General features: G+C 40.4%; 2 protein-coding genes across 2 annotated transcripts in view; one reads left to right on the top strand and one right to left on the bottom strand.

Annotated features, from left to right (window-relative positions):
• LOC137165100 (deleted in lung and esophageal cancer protein 1-like) lies at positions 1-19294 on the top strand (the record flags this gene model as incomplete). Its single annotated transcript, XM_067566194.1, has 5 exons — positions 1-162; positions 1388-1541; positions 2121-2241; positions 5688-5838; positions 19100-19294. Coding segments are annotated over 4 exons (561 nt in total), but the record flags the coding sequence as incomplete, so codon positions are not given.
• The window catches only part of ACAA1 (acetyl-CoA acyltransferase 1), a 24872-nt gene continuing 6741 nt past the window's right edge, over positions 7576-25706 (bottom strand). Inside the window, exons 2-12 of the mRNA XM_067566177.1 lie at positions 25099-25192; positions 24708-24765; positions 22411-22490; positions 21968-22010; positions 17861-17959; positions 17104-17184; positions 15261-15451; positions 14927-15106; positions 13957-14012; positions 9818-9963; positions 7576-9072 (exon numbers count right to left, since the gene is read on the bottom strand). Coding sequence (XP_067422278.1) covers positions 8997-9072; positions 9818-9963; positions 13957-14012; positions 14927-15106; positions 15261-15451; positions 17104-17184; positions 17861-17959; positions 21968-22010; positions 22411-22490; positions 24708-24765; positions 25099-25192 — 1104 coding nt within the window. The 3' untranslated portion in view covers positions 7576-8996. The remainder of the gene's footprint in view (positions 9073-9817; positions 9964-13956; positions 14013-14926; positions 15107-15260; positions 15452-17103; positions 17185-17860; positions 17960-21967; positions 22011-22410; positions 22491-24707; positions 24766-25098; positions 25193-25706) is intronic.

A 25706-nucleotide genomic window follows, 5' to 3' on the forward strand; every position in this document is an offset into this window, starting at 1 on the left:
GTGAAAGTGTCATTCCACACAACTCTGGAGTTACTTACATATCAGAATCTGCCAGCTGACCTGCTGCCCTCAGGAATCCAAGTGCTCCAGTTTGAGAATGGCGACAGGAAGGTGGAATTTAGTCAAAATCTGGTTATTGAATACAGTAACAGAACGACCCAGGTAACAAGCACTAGAGAACAAAAGTAACTAAAACTTTTATGTTCAAGATGCATCTTGAGGCAGAATGTTCAGTTATTTTTCATAACTTTCCCACCACTGAAATGCAGCTACTTCTACGGTAAAGTGTGCCAACTAATCAATAATGAACAGCAGCACACACAAAAGGGAAATAATAGCTTTCAACTGAAACGGCAAGGTGCTTTTAGGACGATGAGGCTGTTAATCTCAGTATGCCAGCCCATTTCCAGAGGGTCTTTGATTGTACAGCAGGAAGGCCCAGATTTTACATTTCAACCAAAAGAGAGCACACTCCAATCAGACTTTGCCCTTTGACACCGTGCTGAGGCATTCGCTCAGTACAGACTCTGAGTTACTAACATCACCTCCTGCAACAGAATTCCTTGAGGTCTCAAGTCTGCTTAGCGATGGGATGTGATATGATCACAGCCCCACACACAGTTTAAGACTGACCTCTTCCACACTGAAGGCTATAAAATAAATATAGATCTTAAGCAGTTTCAGTGCTGTGCAGAATTTTTTCATTTAAGCTATTTCTAGGGCTTTGCTCACTGTGGTATCTAAGATATGGAGCACACAATAATTGTAGGCAACCTGTGTACAAAACAATTCACAACAATATGCCAGATACAGGTTTAAAGAACTAAGAGATGCAATAATGAAATGTAATGTCTGTGTCTTTGTATAACACTCAAAAGTTAACCAGAATGTACAATGAATATTACATTGCGGAGAACATACAATGGCCATTGTGAAAACCTCCCTGAAAAAGCAAGACAGCACACTTTACTGTCACAATGGGCCTCAGGCTTAAACTAATGGTCTGAACTGTAGCGTGGAATACGTAATATCCCTTCTATTGCCTAAGACAGCATCTGAGAAATTAAGGTCTAGCTTATACTACAGATATTGGTATAACTACATCATTCAGGGGTGTAAAAAATCCACATCTCTGAGAGACATAGTTTAGTGATCTAACCACCCATCTTTGAGCTTCTGCCACTGACATAACTACCGCCTCTCAGGGCGGTGGATTAACTATGCTCTCTCCCATTGGCTTAGAACATCTTCATTAAAGCGCTGAGTGGCACAGCTGCACTGATGCAGTGTTTTAAGCGTAGATTTGCCCTAAATAACGTGGATTTCTTTTTGGACAAAGTTTTGGATTTTTTTTTTTAAACTTCCTTCCTCTCTTATATCCTTGCAGCTCATGCCAGTGACTGCATACCTTACAGTCCCATTACTGGAGCTCTCTTGTGAGACAGTTGATTTTGAGACCTGCTTTGTTGACCAAACTAGGACAGAAGACGTCTTTCTGTTAAACAGGAGCAGATGCAGAAGTTACTGGACTGCTTTACTGGGTACTAAGCCTGTGTAATGGATATCCTTTATTTGAAGAGCCTAATGCTGGTTTTAGTCTTCTTTTAATAAGATGCATATGCACACCTAGTCAATACATAAAATATGAGGACAATCATTCTCTCAGTAAGAACCAGGTCAGGTTCTGATCTCATAGTTTTTACTTTAGTGTTTCATCACTGACTTCAATAATTACTTCAGATGTATACCAAAGAATAGAATCAGACCGACCATATTTATTGATCTTGTTTTTCTAACTTAAGGCCTGATCCGAAGAGAAAGTGAGCACCAACGACTCAGATGAACTTCAACCTGAGCTTGCTTCTAATGAGGTTAATGGTAAAATGTTCATTGACTTCAGTGGGAGCAGGACCAGATCATGTTATTTTGCCATTTACAATTGCCACCACCCCAGTTTGCCCAGCAGATGAAAATGTAGACTAGTCAAATGCATGTCAATACCAGGCAGTTTTTCACCAGGAAGTCAGGAGATGTACTGTTTGCATACATGAATGCTATGTTATGTACAACACTGGAGACTCTTACATCATTTCACTTGATGTTTTCATTCTTTGCTGCAGACCAACAGGAACGGCATAACGACAAGGAAGTATTTTCCATCTCCCCTATTCAAGGAATTCTTGAGGCACATGAAGCCAACTTACCCACCAAAGTAACTTTAAAGATCAGTTTTACTGCAAGGTACAGTAAGAACAGAAGTTTTATGGTGCAAGGAGTAATTAAAACAAAAATTAACTGTTACCCCAGTGTGTGCCTCTGCCAAACAGCTGCCCAGTTCTATTGTGTTTCAATGTTGTCTACAAGGGTCAGAGAAGAGAATAAAAATGGTTTTGCACTTCTCAGTCTCAGAACAAATTTTTCTGCTAAAATTATCAGGCCTTACATAGCTGAATTATTGAGAAACATTCAGTCAATAGAGGCCCATTTACACATGGGCATGCATTTTAACATGGCTGTACTGTGCAGGTCCTGCATGTGCCTGGACAAACAGGGTTTAGACATCTTAATTCCCATTTGCCCAAACATTCCCACAGACTGCGCACAGTGTAAGTGCCCAAATAAAGGTGCATGCTTTTTCATGCAAACCCCAGGAAATAATGTTTTGGAAACATTACCAGGAATTTATCATTAGAGTTCAGAGTTACCCAGTTGAGATGAAGCTCTTTCAGTCATTGTTTCTGTGCTGGTATTACAAACTGCTGTACATGGACTCTGTCAGCGGCCCCTGGTTGACTCCTTAGATTTTAAATTCTTCAGCATAGGGCTTATATCATACCCACGTCCTGTCCAGTGCAAAGCATACCTTGGGTGCTCAACAAGTGCTCAGGAAAGTTGAACCCTTGTTTTTCAACACAGTATTCTGTGAAGTCACACTGAGAAGTTTACCACACTGTCTACATGCTGAAATGTACTTAGAAATATTTTTAAATGTGTCTAGTAGAGAGCTTCTGTCCCAATCGTGCATAAAGAGCTGAATGGCTCCTTATAGTCAGTCTTATAGTCTTGAAGTGAATATTATTAGCTCTCCTTAAACTATCATGCTAAATTCCTCAGTCTCACTACTGAAGCATACAGCACCTGCATATAACGATGAGGCAATATGGTAAAACTGAATGAGCTGCCACTTTTAAATTTAGTATTGCTACATCTAGTGCTGGTGGCAGCCATTGTGCTGAAAACTGACTAGTGTGGTATCACTTAGCACAATAGATGTGCACTGCACTTTATGAAACAGATGGATAGACTCATGCCACCCCACCACCAAAGGTTTTATACTCCATGATAACAAAAATGTTAGCACAGGGTGATAGGACAAGGAATAAAGGAGAATAGAGAAAGATTATAAACTAGTTTCCTCTTCCTTTAAACATCTGTTTTTCTATAGTACATCTGTCAATAAAGTGCACCCCACCCTATCAAATGAAGGCTAGGAATCACATCACTGGTAGAGGCAAGACCCAATGTCCCTTCTACACCTAGTTGCTCTAATTCAGTGGTTTTCAATCTGCGGTCCGCAGACTATGTCTAAGATTTACAAAAGGGTCCGTACCTCCATTTGAAATTTTTTAGTGGCCCACAAATGAAAAAAGGTTGAAAACCACTACTCTAATTAATCAGCAAGATGCAACTCATAGGGAAGTTCCATTTTAAATTATGTTCTTAATGAAGTGATCTTTAGTGGAAAGCTCCAGGGAGTTTTACCTAATAAAAAAAAACATCATAAAAGGCTGTTTTTGATGCAAAGTGGCTTTTAAAATTATGTTGAAAACTAAGTTTTATTGCAAAAAAGCAGGAAGTTTGAATTGGGGGGAATAATCTGACCTAATTATTTCAGTAGGAAAATACAGTCACCTCTGAGCAGTGCTGGTAGGCAAGTTTCAACAGATATTTAAAGTGTGGGTGAGGGAGATAAGAGGCTTTGTTTTAAATTAAGCTATTTACTTGCAACCTTTCTTCTGAGAGTGTGTCTGAAGCACTTCCTGGAAACAAATACACTGCATAGGGCTACCCTGAAAGGAAATTTATTTATTTATTTATTTATTTGGTAACAAGCTCTTTAATTCTGCCCCAAACGAATTCCCTAGCAGAGTAGCACAGAGAACAAACTCATGAGATAATAGTGAAAAGATAGGCATATTCAAATTGTGACACTGATTTTCAGTAAGCCTTCCTCACAAATTTAACTCTTTCATTAATTGCATAAGCTTACCCAGTGCTCCTCCCTGCTGGGGAGTTTTGAGTTGGATGGCAGGGAAAGCTATTGCCTAAGGCCTTGGAGGAATCAGGCCTCGTTCACACTACAGAGCTCGGTGGACGTAAGGCAGTTTACATGGACCTATATAAGTGTCTAAACTAGAATGGTGTTCCTGCCACTGTAAGTTGCCCACTACATCTACCTAATAACTCCACCTCTGCAAGAGGTGTAAGGCTTAGGTCGATGTAACTCAGACAATGCAGTGTCTGTATGTAATCTTTTGACTTTCAGCCCAGCATGGGGCTCACAACCTGGAGCCCTGTGGCCACCTCCCGGCAAGGGATTGGGGCAGGGGATGGGGGTAGGAGAGCCTGAGCCTAGCCACTGGCTGGGCTCAGGCTCTCCTTCTCACCCCCTCAATGGGAGTGGACACCAGGGCTCCTGGCTGTCAGCCCTGGCAGTGGGGCTCACCCCCTGTCCTGGGGCTGACAGCCCGAGCTGGGAGCCCTGCTGCTGACAGCTCAGACTGTGAACCCAGTGCTGACTCAATTTCACAGCAGAGAACCTACCAGCAGTGAAACTGACATCTTGTCAGTTTCACAGCTATTATTTCACATTTTGTCTCAGGCTGGCACTGGAGGGGGGGGGGGGGTCCTCCAGCTGTGAGAGGGAGGGTAGTGTGGACAGCAACAGCCAATTTATTTACTGAGGTGGCTGGAGATCAACCTAATTTTGTAGTGTATACAAGCCCTCAAGTCTGCAGGAAAAAGGGAAGCACCTCAGAGGAACAGTCTCAGAAGTGCTGGGGGTTGCTGTCCTCAGGCCACTAGAACTAGGATCTAGATCTAGGATTTGCATTTATCACAAACTACAAATTAAACAAAACTACGTTTTCTGTAAATGTTTGCCTAAAGTTAGCATTCAGTTGACTGCCTCCTGTCCTACAAGAACCAGTGGGAAAATTCTCTCATCTAACTTCTTGCCTTTTCCATAGGACAATGGCAGTCACCTGGAGAAAGTTCAGTCATTCCCTGCATCACAATTATACTTACATCAGTTAGATATTTTTTTTAAATACAACTACACAATGAAAAGAACATTGAAGCTTTCCTTCCAAACACCACATTAACTCATTCAACGTCATATAGACATCAGGCAAGACTGTAAAAAGCATTCTAGTACTCAGTTACTACATGTGATATGATGATACATGAAATTGGGCCAGCCTACAGCAGCCAAAAATCACCATTCCCATGGGGAAAGCAAAGGTAACTCCTGCCGCATCACAGTACCATTTGTTCCAGATAACTGGAGACCATAACAAATGTCAGAAGGCATCATCATTCTCCTCCTCCCAGCCTCCTTAAAGAACTGTGCTCTAGTCTTACCTGTAGTAAAACTAACTGAATTGTCTTCTCCCTTTGTATTTTAGGAGTAATGTGGAATATGAAACTACAATGACTGTTTTTGGAATGCTGGGAGAGAAGCCCTGCAAACTACAGATCAGAGGCAGAGGATCTCACGATGAGAAATATGAAGATCTCCACTTAATATAACACCGACAATATAGATTAGGTGTCAAGGTAATGGGTTACATTATTGGCTATTGAAGTCACTGGAAGTTATGCACAGATACTGAATGGCACTATTTATACTACTATATTTTCATGTACTTGAGATTTAAATAAAAATTTTAGTTTTAAAATGAATTCCAAGTAATGTATAGCCCAAGAATTTTACTGAAATAGGATAATTGTCTGCTGGACACATACCATTCAACAGATGTTGAATCAAAGTAGTATGTGTTGAGTTTTATAGTTACCTTTTATTGGCATATGCCCATTGATATTGCAAGGTACCTGTTTCTACAAAGCAGGGCAATTTTAAAGGAACTCTGAAGGAGGCACCTGTAACAGTTTAGTTTGCTCCTTAGTTTAAAAGTAAGTCAGAAGTTAATTCCACATCATAATAGTTAGATGCAAACTAGAGAGTGAGAAACAGTGAACAAAACTGACATTCTGACTGGCTCCGTTTCTTTCAGTGCCTTCTAATATGAAAGTCAATGGGAGTTGGGTGTCTATATCCCTTAGGCATCTTTGAAAAAACACCAACATAAATGTTTAAGTAGTAAGTGTCTGAGAATTCAACTATATTTTCTTATCCTCCCATGGTTCGCCCACACTCACACTTTACTGTTTACAGTAATACCAAAAAAAATTGAAGGTCAGTTTGATGTTCCCATTTCTGAGCGCATAAGTTTCCCACCCTCATCCTGCAACAAAAGTCTTTTGCAGGCAGTGTGTTTGTTGGCAAAGAGCAGAAACAGAAGTAGTTATATATTAGCTGGTGTCAGACAGATTTGTTCAGCCAATCGGAATCCCATTTATCCATCAAATCCTGGGGCCAGAATTTTCAAATGAGGGTGTGCAAAGTGAAGCATCTCATAGCCCTGGTCTGCACTGACCTGGCGATTCAGCGGCAGTCGATGGGAGTTTTACACAAGCTACGCAGAGTAACTTGCGTAACTCCCGTTGAGTGCTGTGCATCCTTTCTGCGCGGCGTCTTCACTGCACTGTGCCGATGGGAACTGTGTTCCCATCGACGCAGCGCTATGCCCCTTGAGGGGGTGGTTTACCAGTGTCGACTTCTGGATCAATTGAGCTGTCAGTGAAGACCCGCTCAATCGATCCAGATAAGTCGATCTGACGGCAGTGACTTTGCTGCCGTCAGCATAGACATACCCTTAGACTCACAGACTTTAAGGCCAGAAGGGATGATTGCAATCATCTAGTCTGACCCACACATCACAGGCCATACACCCTAACATACCCGCTCCTGTAATAGACCCCTAATCGCTGACTAAGTTACTGAAGTCCTCAACTAATGAGTTAAAGACTTCAAGTTACGGAAAATCCACCATTTACTTTAGTTTAAAACTTTAGTTTAAAACAGCAAGTGGCCCATGCTGCAGAAGAAGGCAAAAGAAACCCAGGGCCTCTGCCAATTTGACCTGGAGGAAAATTCCTTTCTAATGCAAAATATGGTGATCAACTGAACCACAAGTATGTCAGCAAGACCCACCAGCCAGACACCTAGGAAAGAATTCTCTCTGTGGAAAGTCATCTAAAGCAAAGCAGTCTAATTTTTCAGAGATAGGAACTGGAGGCCTCCCAGTCCCACTAATGTCAGTGTCTCACTTTGCAGCACCACTCAGACTTCTGCCCTGGAGCTCTAGCATACTGCTCACATACCATTTAAATAAGTGAAACTAGTTACTGGGCTTTTTCCCCATTTAGCAGGGAAAGAATATAAAAAATTCATCCCATATTTAACTGTGGTCTTTAATTACTGATCCTTATTTTTAGAACATAGCAATACATTCAAGTACCCAATTATGTTAAGTGCATAACCAAGAAACAGGACAGAACTTTTCACCTTGCACTGCTGATTTAAAACATTTCTAATATAACGTCAGATAACAATAAGTACACACTTCCTTTTAAAACAGTTAGCACTAGGAGTTTAAATGGTCTTTTGAAGGTAGTAAGTAAATCCATTTGTCTGAATATCAGTAAACATCATAGCAGAATTTTAATCTGTCTATAATCTATCGCTAATTACTAGCAGCTAATCTTCCAATGATCTGCCATACACCATTCATCTCCTTGCTGGTCATCCCTTACTATGATATCCCTCCACCATTCCTTCCATTATAACTTTCTCAAGGTTTTCTTCAACTCTGTGCCAAATGTGACCAAAGTACATAAGCTTGCTACTGAAGGTAATATAGAAGGGAAATAGCTGTATAACACAAAAAGTATGTCTTTGCACTCATGGAGAATATTACTGATATTCATGTAGCATTAACAGCAAAAAAAGGAATATGCCAAAAATCAGTCTATATTAGGGTAATGAAATACAAAATACGCTTATGCTAAATGTTAATTCAGAAAAAAAGGCTGATTTTTTTAAAAGTCACAAAACAAGCTAAAATTATCCAATTCCTTCCACTCTGTCCAAATTTGTTTAATATAGAAACACGGGGATTTTTGGAAACCCCCTCAAAACTCCCCCACACACATTGGGCATGTGGACAAATTAGATGAGCCATAAAGGATAGTTATAACCTGAATGTAATAGGTCAGGCTGTGGGTGAAATACCCGGTTTAACCACTTTAAAAAAACGTATTTTCACTGTTGCCGTTGTTGATTTAATCAGTCATCCCAGGATAATTCCTTAAGAACTTTATCATTAGGCAGTAAAAACTTTCTTTACACAGATGAAAAAATTGCTCCATGTGCATCAACATTTATGTGCCTAGACAACTATATCTTAACATCTCTCTTTAACAAAAGCAAAGCCCACATGAACTTCATCTTTCTGAACTATAGCCTTGATTCCTTGGTTCCACATGCGTAATTTTACATACGAGTACCATTAAATCCAGTGGGACTATTCATATGAATTGGGGCCTCTATTTATAAGAGCAAAACTGGCTGAACTGAGCTCACCTGTTCCCTCTGGCATTTGCGCGCCTTAGCTTTGAAGCAGCCAGCAAGCTCATTTCCTCTTATCCCAAAGCATTTCAGTATACAGTGCACATAAATTACTACCCTGTCGTCATCTGTGCCTAAAATCAGTGAATGAATTCCTGAACCCACGTGATTTTTACAGTACAAATTATTCACTAGCATTGGAGAATGAAGAGTCAGATGCTGTGCTTCTCTTGTACGATGGAATTCACTTCCCTGGGTATTCAAATACTGCTGCAGCTCCCATACCAGTTCCAATGCACATGGACACAACACCATATGCCCTGGAACAAAACAAGTTAGTGTGTGATTAGAAACAGTAAGCTCTAGTTCTAGACAGCCTGAAAAAAATCAGTGAATGAAGTTAATTTATATTGCCTGAAAAACTGAAGATTGGCTTAAATAGACAAAGATTCTAATTCAGGAACAGTCTCTGGTGCCTACTTCCCTGAAGTGGGAAAGTGGCACCCTTTGTACAAGATTCTCCTCAGCCACCTCCCTCATGTCATGGGGCATGAAAGATATATCCGCTCTTCTAGCAGCACACTGTAAGAAATGTGCCCCTCAGCCATCAAAATAGATAAATTAATAGGAGGGACATGAGTTCTAGAGGGGTGAGTTTTAGGACTCTGCTTTGATTGACAGAGAAACTCACCCCGATACTAAGGGATGGGATCAGTTTAAAATACTGCCACAGGAAAACCGCCACACTACCTCCCTCCACTATACTTCAGGAAGCTCAGCTACGATCTACTCCAGGTGTATTATGAAACTCTCATGCTGTCTGTCACAATTTGTGAGGAAATAACCTGTGTGGAAATCCACCAGGAAACTGAACTAAGTTTTTCTCTATTTGAAGACACCTGAATTGCTCTTACTCAAATTGTTTAGCCATCTCCTATTATCCCCTCTAGGCTATGACAGAAACATGAACACTCCATTTGAAGGAAAGGACATCACAAGCTTTGACCATTACCATGTAGATACTTTACAGAAAGAACTATTTACCATAGCATTTTAAATGCTCACCTTTTCCCCCTTCGCTTCAGTTCATTGAGCAAAGTGACAACTTGACGAGCCCCAGTACAGCCTAGTGGGTGCCCCAATGCTATCGCTCCTCCAAGGGGGTTGACCTTCTCCATTGGGATACCCAGTTTCTCAACACAATACACAGCCTAGAAAGACATATCAAGAATGTCCTTGTAAAATTAGTCACCTGTGTGTCAGTTCTCAGCATGTATCATAGCAACCTAAATTAACATAAGAATGGCCATACTGGATCAGACCAATGGTCCGTCTAGACCAGCATCCTCTCTTCTGACAGTGTCCAATGCCAGATGCTTCAGAAGGAATGAACATGGCAATTTATCGAGCAATCCTATTGTCCAGTCCCAGTTTCTAGCAGTCAGAGATTTAAGGACACCCAGAGCATAGGGTTGTGTCCCTGACCATCTCGGCTAATAACCATGGATGGACCAATCGTACAAGAGCTTATCTAGCTCTTTCTTGAGCCCAGTTACATTTTTGGCCTTCACAACACCCCCTGGTAATGAGTTCCACAGGTTGACTATGCCTTGTGTGAAGAATTATTTCCTTTTGTTTGTTTTAAACCTGCTGCCCTATTAATTTCATCAGGTCCCCCAGTTCTTGTGTTACATAAAAGGTTAAGTAACACTTCCTTATTTGCTATCTCCACATCATTAATGATTTTATAGACCTCTATCATATACCCCCCCTTGGTCATCTCTTTTCTATGATGAACAGTCCCAGTCTTTTTTAATCTCTCCTCCTATGGAAGCTGTTCTATACCCCTTATTTTTGTTGCCCTTCTCTGTACATTTTCTAAATCCAATATATCTTTTTTGAGACGAGGCCACCAGAACTGCGCACAGTATTCAAGGTGCAGGTGTACTATGACTTTATATAGTGGCATTATGATATTATCTGTCTTATCTATCCTTTTCCTAATGGTTCCTAACATTCTGCCATCTTTTTTGACTGCCAGTGCACATTGAGCAGATATTTTCAGATAACTATCCATGATAACGCTAAGATCTCTTGCTTGAGTGGTAAGACCTAATTTAGACCCCCCATCATGTTTGTTTGTATAGTTGGGATTATGTTCTCTAATGTGCATTACTTTGCATTTATCAACGTTGAATTTCACCTGCCATTTTGTTGCCCGGTCACCCAGTTTTATGAGCTCCATTTGTAACTCTTCGCAGTCAGATTTAGACTGAACTATCTTGAGTAATTTAGTATTATCTGTAAATTTTGCCATCTCACTGTTTACCCCTTTTTCCAGATCATTTATGAATATGTTGACCAGTACTGAACCCAGTACAGATCCTTAGGGGACCCTGCTATTTACCGCTCTCCATTCTGAAAACCGACCATTTATTCCTATCCTTTGTTTCCTATCTTTTAATCAATTACTGATCCAGGAGAGGACCTTTCCTCTTATCCCATGACTGCCTACCCTTTGCTGAAGACCTCTGGTGAGGGACTTTGTCAAAGGCTTTCTGAAAGTCCAAGTACACTATATCCACTGGATCACCCTTGTTCACATTTGCTGACCCCTTCAAAGAATTCTAATAGATTGGTGAGGCATGATTTCTCTTTACAAAACCTGAGCTGATTCTTCCCCAACAAATTGTGTTCATTTGTGTGACTAAGAATTCTGACTTTGCTACAGTGTCAACTAATTTACCTGGTACTGAAGTTAGGGTTACTGGCCTGTAATTGCCAGGATAGTCTCTGGAGCCTTTTTTTAAAAATCAGCATTACGTTAGCTATCCTGCAGTCATCTGATACAGAAGCTGATTTAAGCGATAGGTTACATATCATAGTTTGTAGTTCTGCAGTTTCATATTTGAATTCCTTCAGAACTCTTGGGTGAATACCACTTGGTTTCGGTGACTTATTACTGTTTAATTTATCCATTTGTTCCAAAAACATCTCTACTAACACCTCAATCTGGGACAGTTCCTCATATTTGTCATGTAAAAAGAATGGCTCAGATGTGGGAATCTCCCACACATCCTCTGCAGTGAAGCAAAGAATTCATTTAGTTTCTCCGCAATGGCCTTGAGCGACCTTGATGCTCCTTTAGCACCTCAATTGTCCAGTGGCCCCAGTGATTTTTTTGCGGGCTTCCTGCTTCTGATGTACTTAAAAAAAAGTTTGCTGTTAGTTTTGTGTCTTTTGCTAGTTGCTCTTCACATTCTTTTTTGGCCTACGTAATTATACTTTTACACTTGACTTGCCAGAGATTATATTCCTTTCTATTTTCCTCAGTAGTATTTGTCTTCCAATTTTTAAAAGATGTCTTTTTGTCTCTAATTGCCTCTTCTACTCTGCTGTTTAGCCATGGTGGCAATTATTTTTGGTCCTCTTAATGTTTTATTTTTAATTGGGGTGTATATGTAGTTTGAAACTCTATTATGGTGTTTTTAAAAAGTTTCCATGCAGCTTGCAGGCATTTCATTCTTGTGACTGTTCCTTTTAATATCCATTTAACTAGCCTCCTCATTTTTGTATAGTTCCCCTTTTTGAAGTTAAATGTTACTATGGTTGTTCGGGTTTTTTGGTTTTTTTTGTATTTTTCACTCTACAGGGATGTTAAATTTAATTACATTATGGTCACTATTACTGAGTGATTCAGCTATATTCATCTCTTGGACCAGATCTTGTGCAGCACTTAGGACTAAACTAAGAATTGCCTCTTCCCTTGTGTGTTCCAGGCCTAGCTGCTCCAAAAAGCAGTCAGTAATGGTGTCAAGAAATTTTATTTTTGCATCCCATTCTGCAGTACCCAGTCAATATGGGGATAGTTGAAATTCCCCATTATTATTGGATTTTCTGTTTTTGAAGCCTCTCTAATCTACTTGAGCACTTCACAATCACCATCATCATGCTGGTCAAGCGGTCGGTTGTATATTCCTACTGCTATACTATTATTCAAGCACTGAATTTCTATCCATAGAGATGCTATGGTACTGTTCGATTCATTCAAGATTTTTATTCTATTTGACTCTATGTTTTCTTTCACATATAGTGCCATTCCCCCACCTGTACGACCTACTCTGTGATTCCTATATATTTTGTACCCTGGTATTATCATATCCCAATGATTATCATCGTTCCACCAAGTTTCCGTGATGCCTGTTATATTAATATCCTCATTTAATAGCAGGCACTCAACTTCACCCAACTTAGTGTTTAGACTCCTTGCATTTGTATATAATTGCAAAGCTTAATAGTAAACTCAGGTCTGTACATTCGATGGAATACTGAACACAACTGGCCAGACATATTCCTAATGTAAGTCTCTTGTTAGTGGATTTACAAAAAGGATGAATTTAGCCCAAAATATATAATTTAAGGGAAAACATGGCATTCAGATTCAGCACTCCAAATAAGTATATACAATATATTTGTGTTAGTAACTGAGCCTATATGATTTGGGTTGCATACTTAAGAGTGAAGATAGTAAGCCTGTCCTCAGCACTGACATGCATCTCTGTGGGAGACACTGGAACTACACTGTATACCCAAGGCACACAGGAAACTGAGCTAGTCTGATATGTTTATAAATTCACCTTTATATCGTATGGCTTATTTTACAATTAGGGAGATTTTAACAAGTAAGTTTGGTTTCTAGAGCAGAAGTTTTGCACAGTTGTAGAAGACACTATAGTGAAAATTCCATCTACGTTTTTTTTAAACACCCCTCTTACTAGATACTTCATAAACATTATAAATTTATACTGGAAGCACATTAATGTTGGTAATATCCATGGTGAATTACTGAATTTTACATCAGCATATGAATAAAATTTTAAAAAAAGCAAACAATGTATCAAGCCGTACATTGTTTACTGGACAGATTTAGTTTGGTTTTAATTTGAAGTATTTCACCCTATGCTAGTGAATGTCCTGTGGTATATTTTTAATAAAACTCTAAGTGATATGGGAATTCCCTACAGCATCTGTTATTAAACCTTTGCTGAGAGGAAAAAGGTCTGTATGCGCATTATCAAGGAACTATTGGGCCTGTAATATTTGAAACAAACCCATATCTGTTTTACAGTTGTAACCCATATGAAATTCTGCTCAGCCACCAAGCACATTAGAAATTCAAAATTAAACAAGATGGGCAGTCTCACCTGACTAGCAAAGGCTTCATTAATTTCATATATATCAATATCATTCACAGTCAAACCTGTGTGTTAAGAGAGAGAACAGAAGTTAAAGGGAGATTTGATAACTGAAAACAGTAGCTGAAAGAAAATATTCTTAAACAGAAGGCTTTCAATGAAATATTTCCACTTGCCTCTCATAGGAATAAGGACATGTGGGTAACTGCATCATAGTTAGATATCGAAGACCATAACGCTTAAAATTATTCATAATTATTTAAATATCACTACTAGTCTTTTGGATAAGATATATACAAAATTCCCTTCCACCCATCCCTTGTAGAGGTTAAAGATCTCAGGATATTTTCAGAGAGGATGTGAGAGCAAAAGAACTATTGTTAAGTTTGCCTAGCATCTGCAATGGCCATGTCCAAGCTCACTCTGTAAAATGCTGCGAGATTTCTGGAGTATGAAAGGAATTATAGAAACAACTCTAGTTCCATGGATAGAACATGTAAATTACTATGGCTATTTACATCATATAAACAGTTGCCATTTTAAATTGTCTATCCTAGAAGAGAATTCATTAATAATGTGGTTAATTTACAGGCATGTGGTTTCAGACTGGAGTGTTTCACCACATTAAGATGAGAGCAGCACGACATCAGAGAACAAATCATGTACTATACTCATTAACACTTTGCTGGAACTGTAAAAAGATTCAATGCAAGTTTCTGGGAAGATTCAAATGAAATGATTATTTATATTTTGTAATGCATGGGAAAATAACATTACAATAATCCTAGGCAGGATTTCTTCTAAGATTATAAATTTAATGAATTAGTATTCCCACTGCTGACAAATAACTCCATGAACTGAAGTGACCGAGATCATCTTATTATTTATAATACTGCAGTGCCTAGGAGCTTTTATCATGAACCAGGACCCCATTTTGCTTGGCATTGTGTAACACAGAACAAAAAAGATAGTACCTTACCAGCCTTCTCCAAAGCTACTGGAATGGCATAGGCTGGCCCTATGCCCATGACATCGGGTGGGACTCCAACCACAGCATAAGATTTTAACACACCTAGGACTGGAAGCCCCAGCTGTGCCGCTTTAGAGCGTTTTGCCAGTAGAACTGCAGCAGCTCCATCGCTGACTTGACTGGAGTTACCTGGGGAGATATTTCACTGACATTATCACCTTTGCCTGGGTATGTTTAGTTCCCAGTAATGCAGGTGGGACTGGGAGGATAACAGAATGGCTCACATTACATGCCAACAGAACACTGATTAAAAAATAACTATCCATATACTGAGATTGCTTACCAGCTGTAGTGGAGCCATTTTCCTTGAAAGCAGGCTTCAGTTTGGCCAAGCCTTCCAGAGTGGTACTAGGTCTGATCCCCTCATCTTGGAGTACAGTGATGGTTTTCTGATTGCCCTGGTCATCCTTAACTGTGGTCCGCACTGGAACGATCTCATTTTTAAACCATCCCATCTGCTGAGCTCTTGCAGCTCTATTAGTATAGAACACCTGAATGGTTAAAAACCTGGAGTAGGATTGTACCAATCGCTTCTAAAATCACCAGAGCGAATTAATAATAACATCAATATAAAGGGCTTGGTTTACAGATGCATCAACTCATTGCTTAAAAGTAGTAGAGCATGTGTACTGTTGTTCTTTAACAAATGGAAATAAAACTGCAAAACTGTGTGCAATGGGCCCTATACTGCTAACAAAATGAAAATTCTCCTTCAGCGCATGTGGTAGGAGGCCATACTTCATATATATATATATATATATATATATATATATATATATATATATATATTTAGTTTGGGTTGAGCTAAATGTTTTGTTATCCAAAATGAAATATCTCATTTTGATTTGCAGCATTTAACACTTTTAATTATTTAACAAAAATTAAAGGAAATTCTGAACCAAAAAGTCATTTCAAAGCAAAATCAAAATATTTTTACAATGTAAAAACAAAATGTGTTTACTTTTTTGGAGGATGTTTAAGATTCCTCCTGCCCCCAAAACCAAAACAATCTGGTGAAACTGACATGAATTCATAAAATGTTTCAATGTTGCAGAATCTACATTTTTCACTGAAAAAAATGCTGCTAGAGAAATCTCGTCCATTTTCAAGAGAAAAATCTCACCTTTGTTTGTCACTGAGAACTTTGAGTGCTTCTGGTATGCAGGATAGTCATAAAAAAAGGTTACTTACTGAAACTGATGGTTCTTCAAGATGTGTGGTCCCTATCTGGATTCCCTATGTGGGTGCGCATGTGCGCCATGCGCCGGAGCCAGAACTGTTTGAAGTTGTCTTTCTTGACACGTGGTGCGTCTGAAGTCTTATGAGACCACGCGGGTCAATGCCTCTTGAGTTCCCTCTTAGCAACAGGCACAAAGCCCGTAGCAGAGAGGATGGGGGGTGGGACTGGAATCCAGATAGGGACCACACATCTTGAAGAACCATGGTATGGGGAGCGTGCATGATACCAGGCATGAGAGAGTAGATGGACTCGGCAGAGTGGATGGAGCTGGGAAGCGGAAGATTACTTCAGTCGGTCATAGTGATGCTTAGTCTGACACACTGCTTTAGATTTCTTCAAAGGTGGTGCTCCCGGATCAGCACACGCCTTTGCGCCCAACCTGGCACAGCTCAGGGACCCACACTTCCCTTCCAGGAAAGCCTCCTTCTACCCCAGCATTCAATTTCAGTCCAAGGGGATATGAAGATATCCAGCTAAAGCCAGTATAAGCTCTTCAACTGTATTTTGGGTTTCACAGAAACCAAGAAAGCAAAGCTGTGATCCACCGGGGTGTTGGGGAATGCAGAAAGCCTGAGCTCAACTACAGATATTCTAAACACTCTAGTTTTCTAGCAATATGTGCACAGGGGGCTTAATCATGTGACTCCCATTAGAGTTCAGGGGTCAGAGCTACCCACACCCCACAATCCTGATTCTTTTAGCTGACACCTATTTACATGTCACAACATTGCTGTCATTTGAAATGTTACATTTTAAGCCTTTAACATAGGATAACACAAAAAGTGTTCATGGAAAATAGCAAAGTTTCCTCTACAGAAATCAAGTATTTTAGATTATTCATGTAATTTTTATTTCCTTAGCACACAAATAAAACCCATGTATTTACTTTTGCTGAGAAGCCATCGCAAAGTCATCTTGCTTCTTTCGGGAAATGCCAAACCTTTCTGCCACGTTTTCTGAGGTTATTCTGGAAAAAAATACCACAGGTATTAATCCAATAAAACAGAAGTTTACTATAATTCCATTTACTATCAAAGACAAGCAGAGGGAAGAGTACAAGATCTACTCTCAAATTGACTGGGCCCACTTTGGGCTTAGTGCTCTGCACTACCACATGACAGAATCACGTCGCATTTCAAATCCCCTCACTTACTCTCCAAATGAAGAGGGGCTGGAGAGATGCAAAGGCCCCACACACAGCCCTTGGTGGGAAGGGGAGTGCAAAGGTAGCCCCTAATGTCACTCTGGCTGCATCTTTGCAAAGGAAAGCAACAGAAACTTCAGAGTTTGCGAAATGCAGCAAAATTTCCAGAAACCCTAAAAAAATGTAGAATTTGCAGTTCTGAGCCCCTCAAAATGTTCTCCTATTCCTGCTAATTAAGCCACTGAGCTTTAATGTAAGACAATGAAGACTGCTTTCAAAAGGTCTGGCTTTCTACCAGTCCTTATATAATTAATCTTCTACCATAACCACAGGAAACGCTGAAGCGCAGAGACTTCAGCAATGGATCTAGAGATCAACCATTAAAGAGAGTGATCTTGAGGCTAGAAGTTTGGTGCATTTTTAAATACAATAAAGCACTGCCTTATGAGATACAGAGTCAAGAAAATCACTAAGTTCTAGGAAGGAAAATAATACTTACCCCATAGGAATAATGCAGTCTCTGGCTTTACTATTGTCCATCATACGTGAGCTAACATCGCCAGGGTTATCTGCATTTCTGAGGGACATTGTTTCCACTCTGAACAGGAAAAGGAAAAGTTACAATTTATTACCACTGTTTGCCTTAGAAGAGCACATGCAAATTTAGTACCATTAACACAGTCAAAAGCTCAGAAACCTAATAAAACCCTGGTATATCATACTTAAGGTTATTTTGTCACAGTTATTTTTTGTAAAAGTCACAGACAGGTCACAGGCAATAAACAAAAAAAATTCACAGAGCCTGTGATCTGTCCGTGACTTTACAAAAATTACTAGGGAAGCAGGGCTGGGGGGAGAGGGAATGACAGTTGGAGCCCCATGGGGGGGGAGCCACCCCACCACAAAGCCCCCTCTCTGGCCCGGGCCACAGGCGCGGGGTAAGGGTGCACATCCGAACTCCAACCCCAGCTGCAGTTATGAGAGGTGCACAGTCCTGGCTCGAGCCCCAGGAAGGGGTGGGGGAGGAGGTGCACATAATGGGAAAGCAAAGGTTTCTGGGCAGGTGTTTCCACTGGTAAAATATAAACAAAAGCAATAAATATGCAAGAGTTGCAGCTTAAAAAAAGTTGGCTAGGAGCCTAACAGGGCAAATGCTAGGCAAACCACTAGAGAGACTTCATGTGAGTATGCCATTTGTCTTATATTGCACAACATGAACAAGAAAGGATTACTGTTTGTGACGCTGGGTGGAATATGAAAAGCCAGTTATACTACTATTAATATCAATATTGCAAAATTATAATAATTCAGACGAGATATGCCATGTCAGGTATCATTGGAAAGGTTGTAATATGCTAAATATGATGATTTTGTTTATGCACATGTAACATCTTGGTACTGTAAGTTATGGATGGATGTAATATAACTATCGAAAACTTGTGAGGTGCTGCTGGGTACACCCTCTAGGCAGATGAGTGTCAGCCTTGATGACTCACCAAGGGCCATTACCTTTACAATGAGCCCAGAGGGGAGAGGAGCCAGGACAGCACATGAGTCATCAGAATGTATAGAGACATGCCTGTGGTCACGGGGACTGCAAGAGCCTTTCCCTGCCCATGTGCTGTGGGCTTGTGTCTGAAGCAAGCCACATGGCAGCCCAGAAAAATGCAGCTTCACTAACTCCATATTGTCTTCTTTCCTATTTCCTACCTCTGGATCAACTCACCTGCAACTGAAGCTGTGAAACAAAGAACTGAGACCCATCCGGGTACTGGATGTACACCAGAGGGACTGAACAAGCCTGCAAACCCCACTATTTTACTGAGAACCTGATATATATGACCTTTCATATCTTTTGTATGTATCTGGTGGCTTTGATCATTTGACATCTCTTTTCTGTTTTTCCTTTTATAATAAACCTTTAGTTTTAGTTACTAAAGGATTGACTGGCAGCATGGTATTTTGGGTAAGATACAAATTTATATTGATCTGGCAACGTGGCTGACCCTTTGGGGTCAGGAGAACATTTTGGTAAAGGAAATAGAGTTTTAAATAACTTATCTCTTTATTGGACCTAGTTGCTGACTGGGAGCCAGAGACTAAAGTGCAGTAAAGGGGGCTGTGTTTTTCTTGTTGTAGCTTCTTGATAATCAGGGTGGGAGATCAGAAGAACTGTTTGTAACTGGTTGGGGAATCTAACTCAGTGCCACTAGTTCTGGGAGAATCTGCTCTCCTTCTTGCAGTCTGTCCTGATCTTGGCATTTTCAGGTGAGCTACCCTAGGCACGGATGGATCACACTGTCAAACAGAGATCACAGAAGCTGCAGCCTTTGTCTTATAAGAGGGTTAACAGATTAAGAACAACTGAAAATATCTATTGCATGATTATGAAGCTATTTATTACACTAATACGCTAATGGGAAGTTAAAGCAAGTCATGATTGCTAGGATGGGATATGGGTTTGTTTTTATACCCCATACCATCTATGTACATATTTTCCAACCATGTTATTTACATACCACCATAAGCAAGAAGGAACATAAGTCCCCCAGCCCAAGGAGCCTATACTTTAGAGGTCTGATTCTTCACCTTTACTTTGATAGTATCTTATTCCTTACTTAAATTGACTCCACTAAAACTACTCAGAGTAAGGATGGTAAACTCGGGCCCTAAATTAGAGAACTAATTTAGAACTAAAGCAACTGAACATGATTTGGGTAAAGGGATACAAGAGGGAGGAGAATACTGCCACCAGTAGTGTATGGTTACGTAAAGGGATCAACACATAAAAGCTGTTTTGTTTAATATTTGTTCATTAAAATCCATAAAGTTACTAAACACAAGACAAGATGGGACCATTGCAATCATCTAGTCGTCGTCGTCGTCTTCTTCAACACTTAGCCGAACAGTCAGCCATAGCGATCATTCACCATTTGGTTTCGTTCCTGTGCAGCCACAAGGGCTTGACAAGCCAAGAGTCCAACATCAGAATCATAGAAGATGAGGGTTGGAAGGGACCTCAGGAGGTCATCTTGTCCAACCCTCTGCTCAAAGCAGGACCAACCCCAACTAAATCATCCCAGTCAGGGTTTTGTCAAGCTGCACCTTAAAAACCTTAAGAACATCTAGCTGGCCTCCTACATAACACAGGCCATAGAATTTCACTCAGGGACTCCTGCATTGAGCCCAACGACTTGTGGATTAGGAGGTGAAATGACTGGATCCAGTGCCATGAGCCATCCAGGCCCTTTAAATTGCATCAGCTCAGTGGTTACTGCTGAGAGGCTTCCTGAAACAAGGGCATTTTAAAAGAATGAATTTGAATAAAAAGAGAGTGCTATGCATTCAGCCAGCACACAAGGCTGTTCCTGGTACATGTCATCTGCAATGCATATATCCATGAGACAGACTTGTTACCTTGCTGTACTAGTTACTTCACAGCAGCCCTAAGAAGGGTGGTGACTACTTCTCTTATCTGCAGGTACGACGACACAGCAGACAGAAGCTGCAATTCCCAGTTCCAGCAGACGTCCACACGCTAGCTCGTCTCAAATCAGAACCTAAAAACTAGTGGTGTGGCCATGACAGCACAGGCAATGGCTCAAGCTAGCTGCTCAAGTCCATACCCAGCGTCCAGTGGGACTGGTCTTGTCGGGTGGCTAGCCCAAGCCGCTGTAGCCACAGAGCTATTTTTAGCACACTAAATCGAATGAAGCTAGTACAGTACATGAATGTCTACCCGAGTTGAGAATTACACCTCCCAGTTACTGTGCAGACATACCCTAACTCTCATAAATCTTCGCTTAAACAGAGATTATCGATGGTGCTGAATTATACGAGCAATGATTATGATAACAGATTTTCGTTGCAGGCTATGAAGTGATCTCCCTACAGATTTCACAGTTGCCAGCACTAAGAGAAGAAGCACCACGTATTAATTCCACTGCATTTATAGCAATGCACGAAGAAATAGCTGTTATACACTTCTGTAGAGCATCAGTGATTAGCACAGATGAGACGTTCATTTCCACGTATGAGACAACTTGGATCTGAGATCAACACAAGTTGACAGAGGCGGCTTATAAAAAGCCAATTACAAATGGCATTTTTTTCAGGCCCTTAGATCTCCACCTACAAGAAGTAGACTCTATGGCAGGGTATCAGAGGGCCTAATAAACCGGCTCTTTTAAAAAAGGGCTTATAAGGGATCATTGCCTAACTAGAACTTGGTTCTTGGGTTCCGTTCTCAGATTATCCACTGCCTTGTTGTGACACTGTGGATAAGCAAATGTGGCCTACATTTTCAAGAAAAACTAGGTTTACTGAGTGCACTGCTTGAGCCACCTTAAATGAGCCTGGTTTTCAGGGGCTGGATTCTCAGTATTTCTGAAAGAGTCAGGCCACTATAAAGCATCTCCTATGAGGCACCCTAAATCACTAGTCACTTTTAAAAAGTCCAGGCCTTAATCTCAATGACTCCATTCTCCAGGAAGTTCTAAAGTTTGTTTGGCAAGGACTTTGAGATTCTCATATGAGAGATGTTATAGAAGGCAAAGGATTACCAAGAAGTCTACAGGAGTAAATGTCTATATAGAAATATTCTTACCCACAGGCCAAACCAATGTCATAAGACCCATTTCTGATGCCACCTGCAACAAAAGTATTGTGTGAACATTTTTACCACCACTTAGGAGTAAATATTTGTTCTGCACCTTATTACTCAGAGGATCATATTTTCTTGGAATAAGGTAGCCCACTCTTTTTCCAAGATAAGATGATAATTTTCAGAGATAATTGTTATGAGTATATTGAGTTCTTTTAGCTAGCACTTCTACACAATAGAATTATGGGATCTTCACAGAAAGTTTCTTCCAGACCTAAAGGCTATATAATTCATTTAGACACAAAAACTTATAGGAAATTCATAGGGGAGAGAGAATTAGGGATGAAATAATTATTTCAGAGTCTGGCTCCAGCAGTCTAAATCACCATCAATAAGGGAAATTCTGATTCTCCGATTGCCCATAATGAGGCTCATTACATGCTTACCAGCTATATTGATCACAGCTTGCAACCCAGATGAACACTGTCTGTTAACACATGATAAGGGTACAGTCTCAGGAATGCCACTAGAACAGAAGACACAAAAGATAAGGCACGAAGTGAAAGACACCACACACAAATGTACAGAGGAAGCAAATCTCTTAAATTACTTTAAATTCAATCAATTCTAACACAATGACAGACACACCTATTGTCAGAATGCTCTTGGTTTTGTCCTTGGTCAACTACAATGAAAGTTCACTGATATTCTCCAAACCAGGTCTGCAAGTGGAGTCATCCTAGGATTCCCCATTATGTCTCAGCTGGAAACAGGTCTTGTCTACACTAGCACTTATGCTGGCAAAACTTTCATCACTCAGTGGAGTGAAATAAACCACACCCCTGAGCGACATACATTTTGCTGGCACGTGCACTTGTGTGGACTGTGCTTTAGCAGAAGGCATTATCTTGCCGACATAGCTACTGCTGCTCGTTTAGGTGGTTTTATGATGTCAGCGGGAGAGCTCTCCCCCATTGACGTAACACGGCTGCACAAGCACTCTTACAGTGGCACAGCTGTACCAATACAGCTGTGCCATTGTAAGTTTTAAATGTAGACTAGCCCACAAAATCATAGAAAAGTAGGGCTGGAAGGGACCTCGAGAAATCATCAAGTCCAGCCCCATGCTGTGGTAGGACCAAGAAAACCTAGACCATCCCTAACAGGTGTTTATCCAACTTGTTTTTAAAAGCTTCCAATGATGGGGACTCCATGATCTCTCTTGGAAGCTTATTCCAGAGCTTAACTACCCTTAGAAAGTTTTTTCCAACATCTAACCTAAATCTCCCTTGCTGCAGATTAAGCCCATTACTTTTTGTCCTGCTTTCAGTGGACATGGAGAACAACTGATCACTGTCCCATTTATAATAGCCCTTACCATCTCTCCTTAGAAAAGTTTTTCCTTGCAAGAGTGAGTCTGCCAAACAGCTCCCTCCAACATGTCAATATCTTGGCCTGTATTACAGTTCAATTCCTCAACATGGAATCAGAAGTGGCTTTGCAAAATAATCCACAAAGACCTAACAGTCAACAAAGCTGCATGGTTGCCTAGTAGTGGTTGATATAAGTTGAATTAGTTAAAAGATATGTGTAGAAAATAAGAATAGCCCAAATTTACTAATTTTCTTGTAGAACATGAGATTTTCCTCTCAATATCAAATATTTCTGCCTATTCTTCATCTCCAAGAAATACATAAGTTGTTATAGTGGAAAATATTATGTTAGATATCCCATTTTCAGACAACTGCCTGCATATTTCTGGGCCCAAATGGCAATTCTGCAACTAATCCTTATTACACAACCCAATCTGGCAGCACTGTCAGGAACTTAGACTACTCAGTGATCTGTATTGTAGTACAAATAGCAGCAACTACAGTAAGTCCCTGGAGAATGAAATCTTCTGTTTGGTCACACAGCAGCAATGCTACAACTCTGACATCCAGTGAACCCTGTCAGGAGTGAGACGAGAATTCAGTCTTTAACCTCTCTGCTATCCCTGCCAGTTGTGCTGGTGCAAGAGATTGAGACAATGATCCACTAGGCATTTGGCAGAGCCACCAAATCACTTCACAAGAGATACTAAACAGCATTTGTGTAGTAATGACTTTGTTACTATCAATCCAAACTAGATTCACCTCTGGAGTGAAAGGTTCTTCATATCATTACCAAATTTCCTTTCTGCCTCCCAAAATTATTTTGCTACCTCATTTTTGCTAGTTTAGAAATTGATAACTATATGTAAGAAAATATATTTAAAAAAAATATATTGTGCAATAGAGTTTGCTCCTCCCTGTCTAAATGTGTGATAAGGTGCAAAACAAGCAGGGACTTTGAACTATGTCAAGGTTTAACTTCTAGTTTAAAGATTAGGGGACACTAGCTTTGGAATAGTTCAAGAGTCAAATCTCTGCTTTTGTCTCAGTACCCAGGAGAACTCGGTGCCAGAGAGCACAACGAAAGAGTCTTAGGCTATGTCTACATTAGCACTTTTGTCCGTAAAAACCTTTGTCAGTCAGAGGTGTGAAAAAACACACCCCTGACAGACATAAATTTCACTGACAGAAGTGCCCGTGTGGACAGCGCTATGTCAGTGGGAGATGCTCTCCCGCCAACATAGCTACTGCCACTCGTTGAGGGTAGTTTAATTAACAGTCTCTAGCACAATCTGTAGCATGGTCTCAATTGTGCTGCTGTAAGGTCTCTAGTGTAGCCATAGTCTCATTCAAGGAAGAAGATAATTTACCTTAGAAATTGGGCAACTCTTGCCATCAAAGCCCCAGCTCCAGGTTGCAGCACATTCCCTGTATACAAAGACATTAATTCCAATTAATTAGTTACATTTCCTTTACACTGGCTATTTAAAACTCTGTAGACATTTGAGTGTATTAAGACTACCACAGTCAATGTTTTAGAAGAACTCTTAGATCAGAGCCCAACCCCCTGACAGAAAAGGGAACAGCCCCACAGCACAGGACTCACTGGAGATTAAGTTAATACTATTCTAGTGCAGTGTTAACAGCCTGCTAATTTCAGAGCTATGAATAAATGGCATCCACTGGTCACAAAGGGCACTCTGTTTCAGAGAGAGGTCCAAGACTGGAAATTTAAGCTCAGGAGGAAGAGGGCTCACTCACCAACACAAATATCTCCCACTTTCTCAGGACACAAATTGACATCCATAAGGACAGCTGTCATAACAGCAGAGAGCAGCTCATCAGGAGTAGTATCCTGAAAGGAAAAATGGCATATTCTATGAAGTACTCCAAAATGCCTTCACCTAACAAGGACATTCCACCAGGGAAGTAGATCCCATCATGGAATGGTCACCCAAGAAAACCTGCTTCAATAGAGAAATAAAACCCCTCCGACTGCACAACCCTTGTTATAACCTACCACCCCACACAGGAACCCCTAGAGCGTATCATCAAACAACTACAACCCATACACAATGGGGACTCCATCCTGAAATAAATCTTTCCAGAACCCTATCTTCTGGCCTTCAAAAAACCCCCCAACCTCTCCAAGCTCATCGTCAGAAGCAAGCTCTCCATGGATCAGGACACACCAACTCAAAGTAGCACCAGACCTTCCAGAACAACAGATGCAAAACCTGCAGACATATGAACTCACACAGGAAAATGATAAAAGAAACACCATATAACCTGTGGATGATCACAAAGTGATCACCCTATAAATGACCTATCAATCCTCATCCTCAAAGAAAACTTGCACAACACTTCCA

This window comes from Emydura macquarii, unplaced genomic scaffold (assembly GCF_026122565.2).
Source record: "Emydura macquarii macquarii isolate MOO-44397 ecotype Brisbane River unplaced genomic scaffold, CSIRO-AGI_Emac_v2 contig_2742, whole genome shotgun sequence".
Classification (NCBI taxonomy): Eukaryota; Metazoa; Chordata; order Testudines; family Chelidae; genus Emydura; species Emydura macquarii.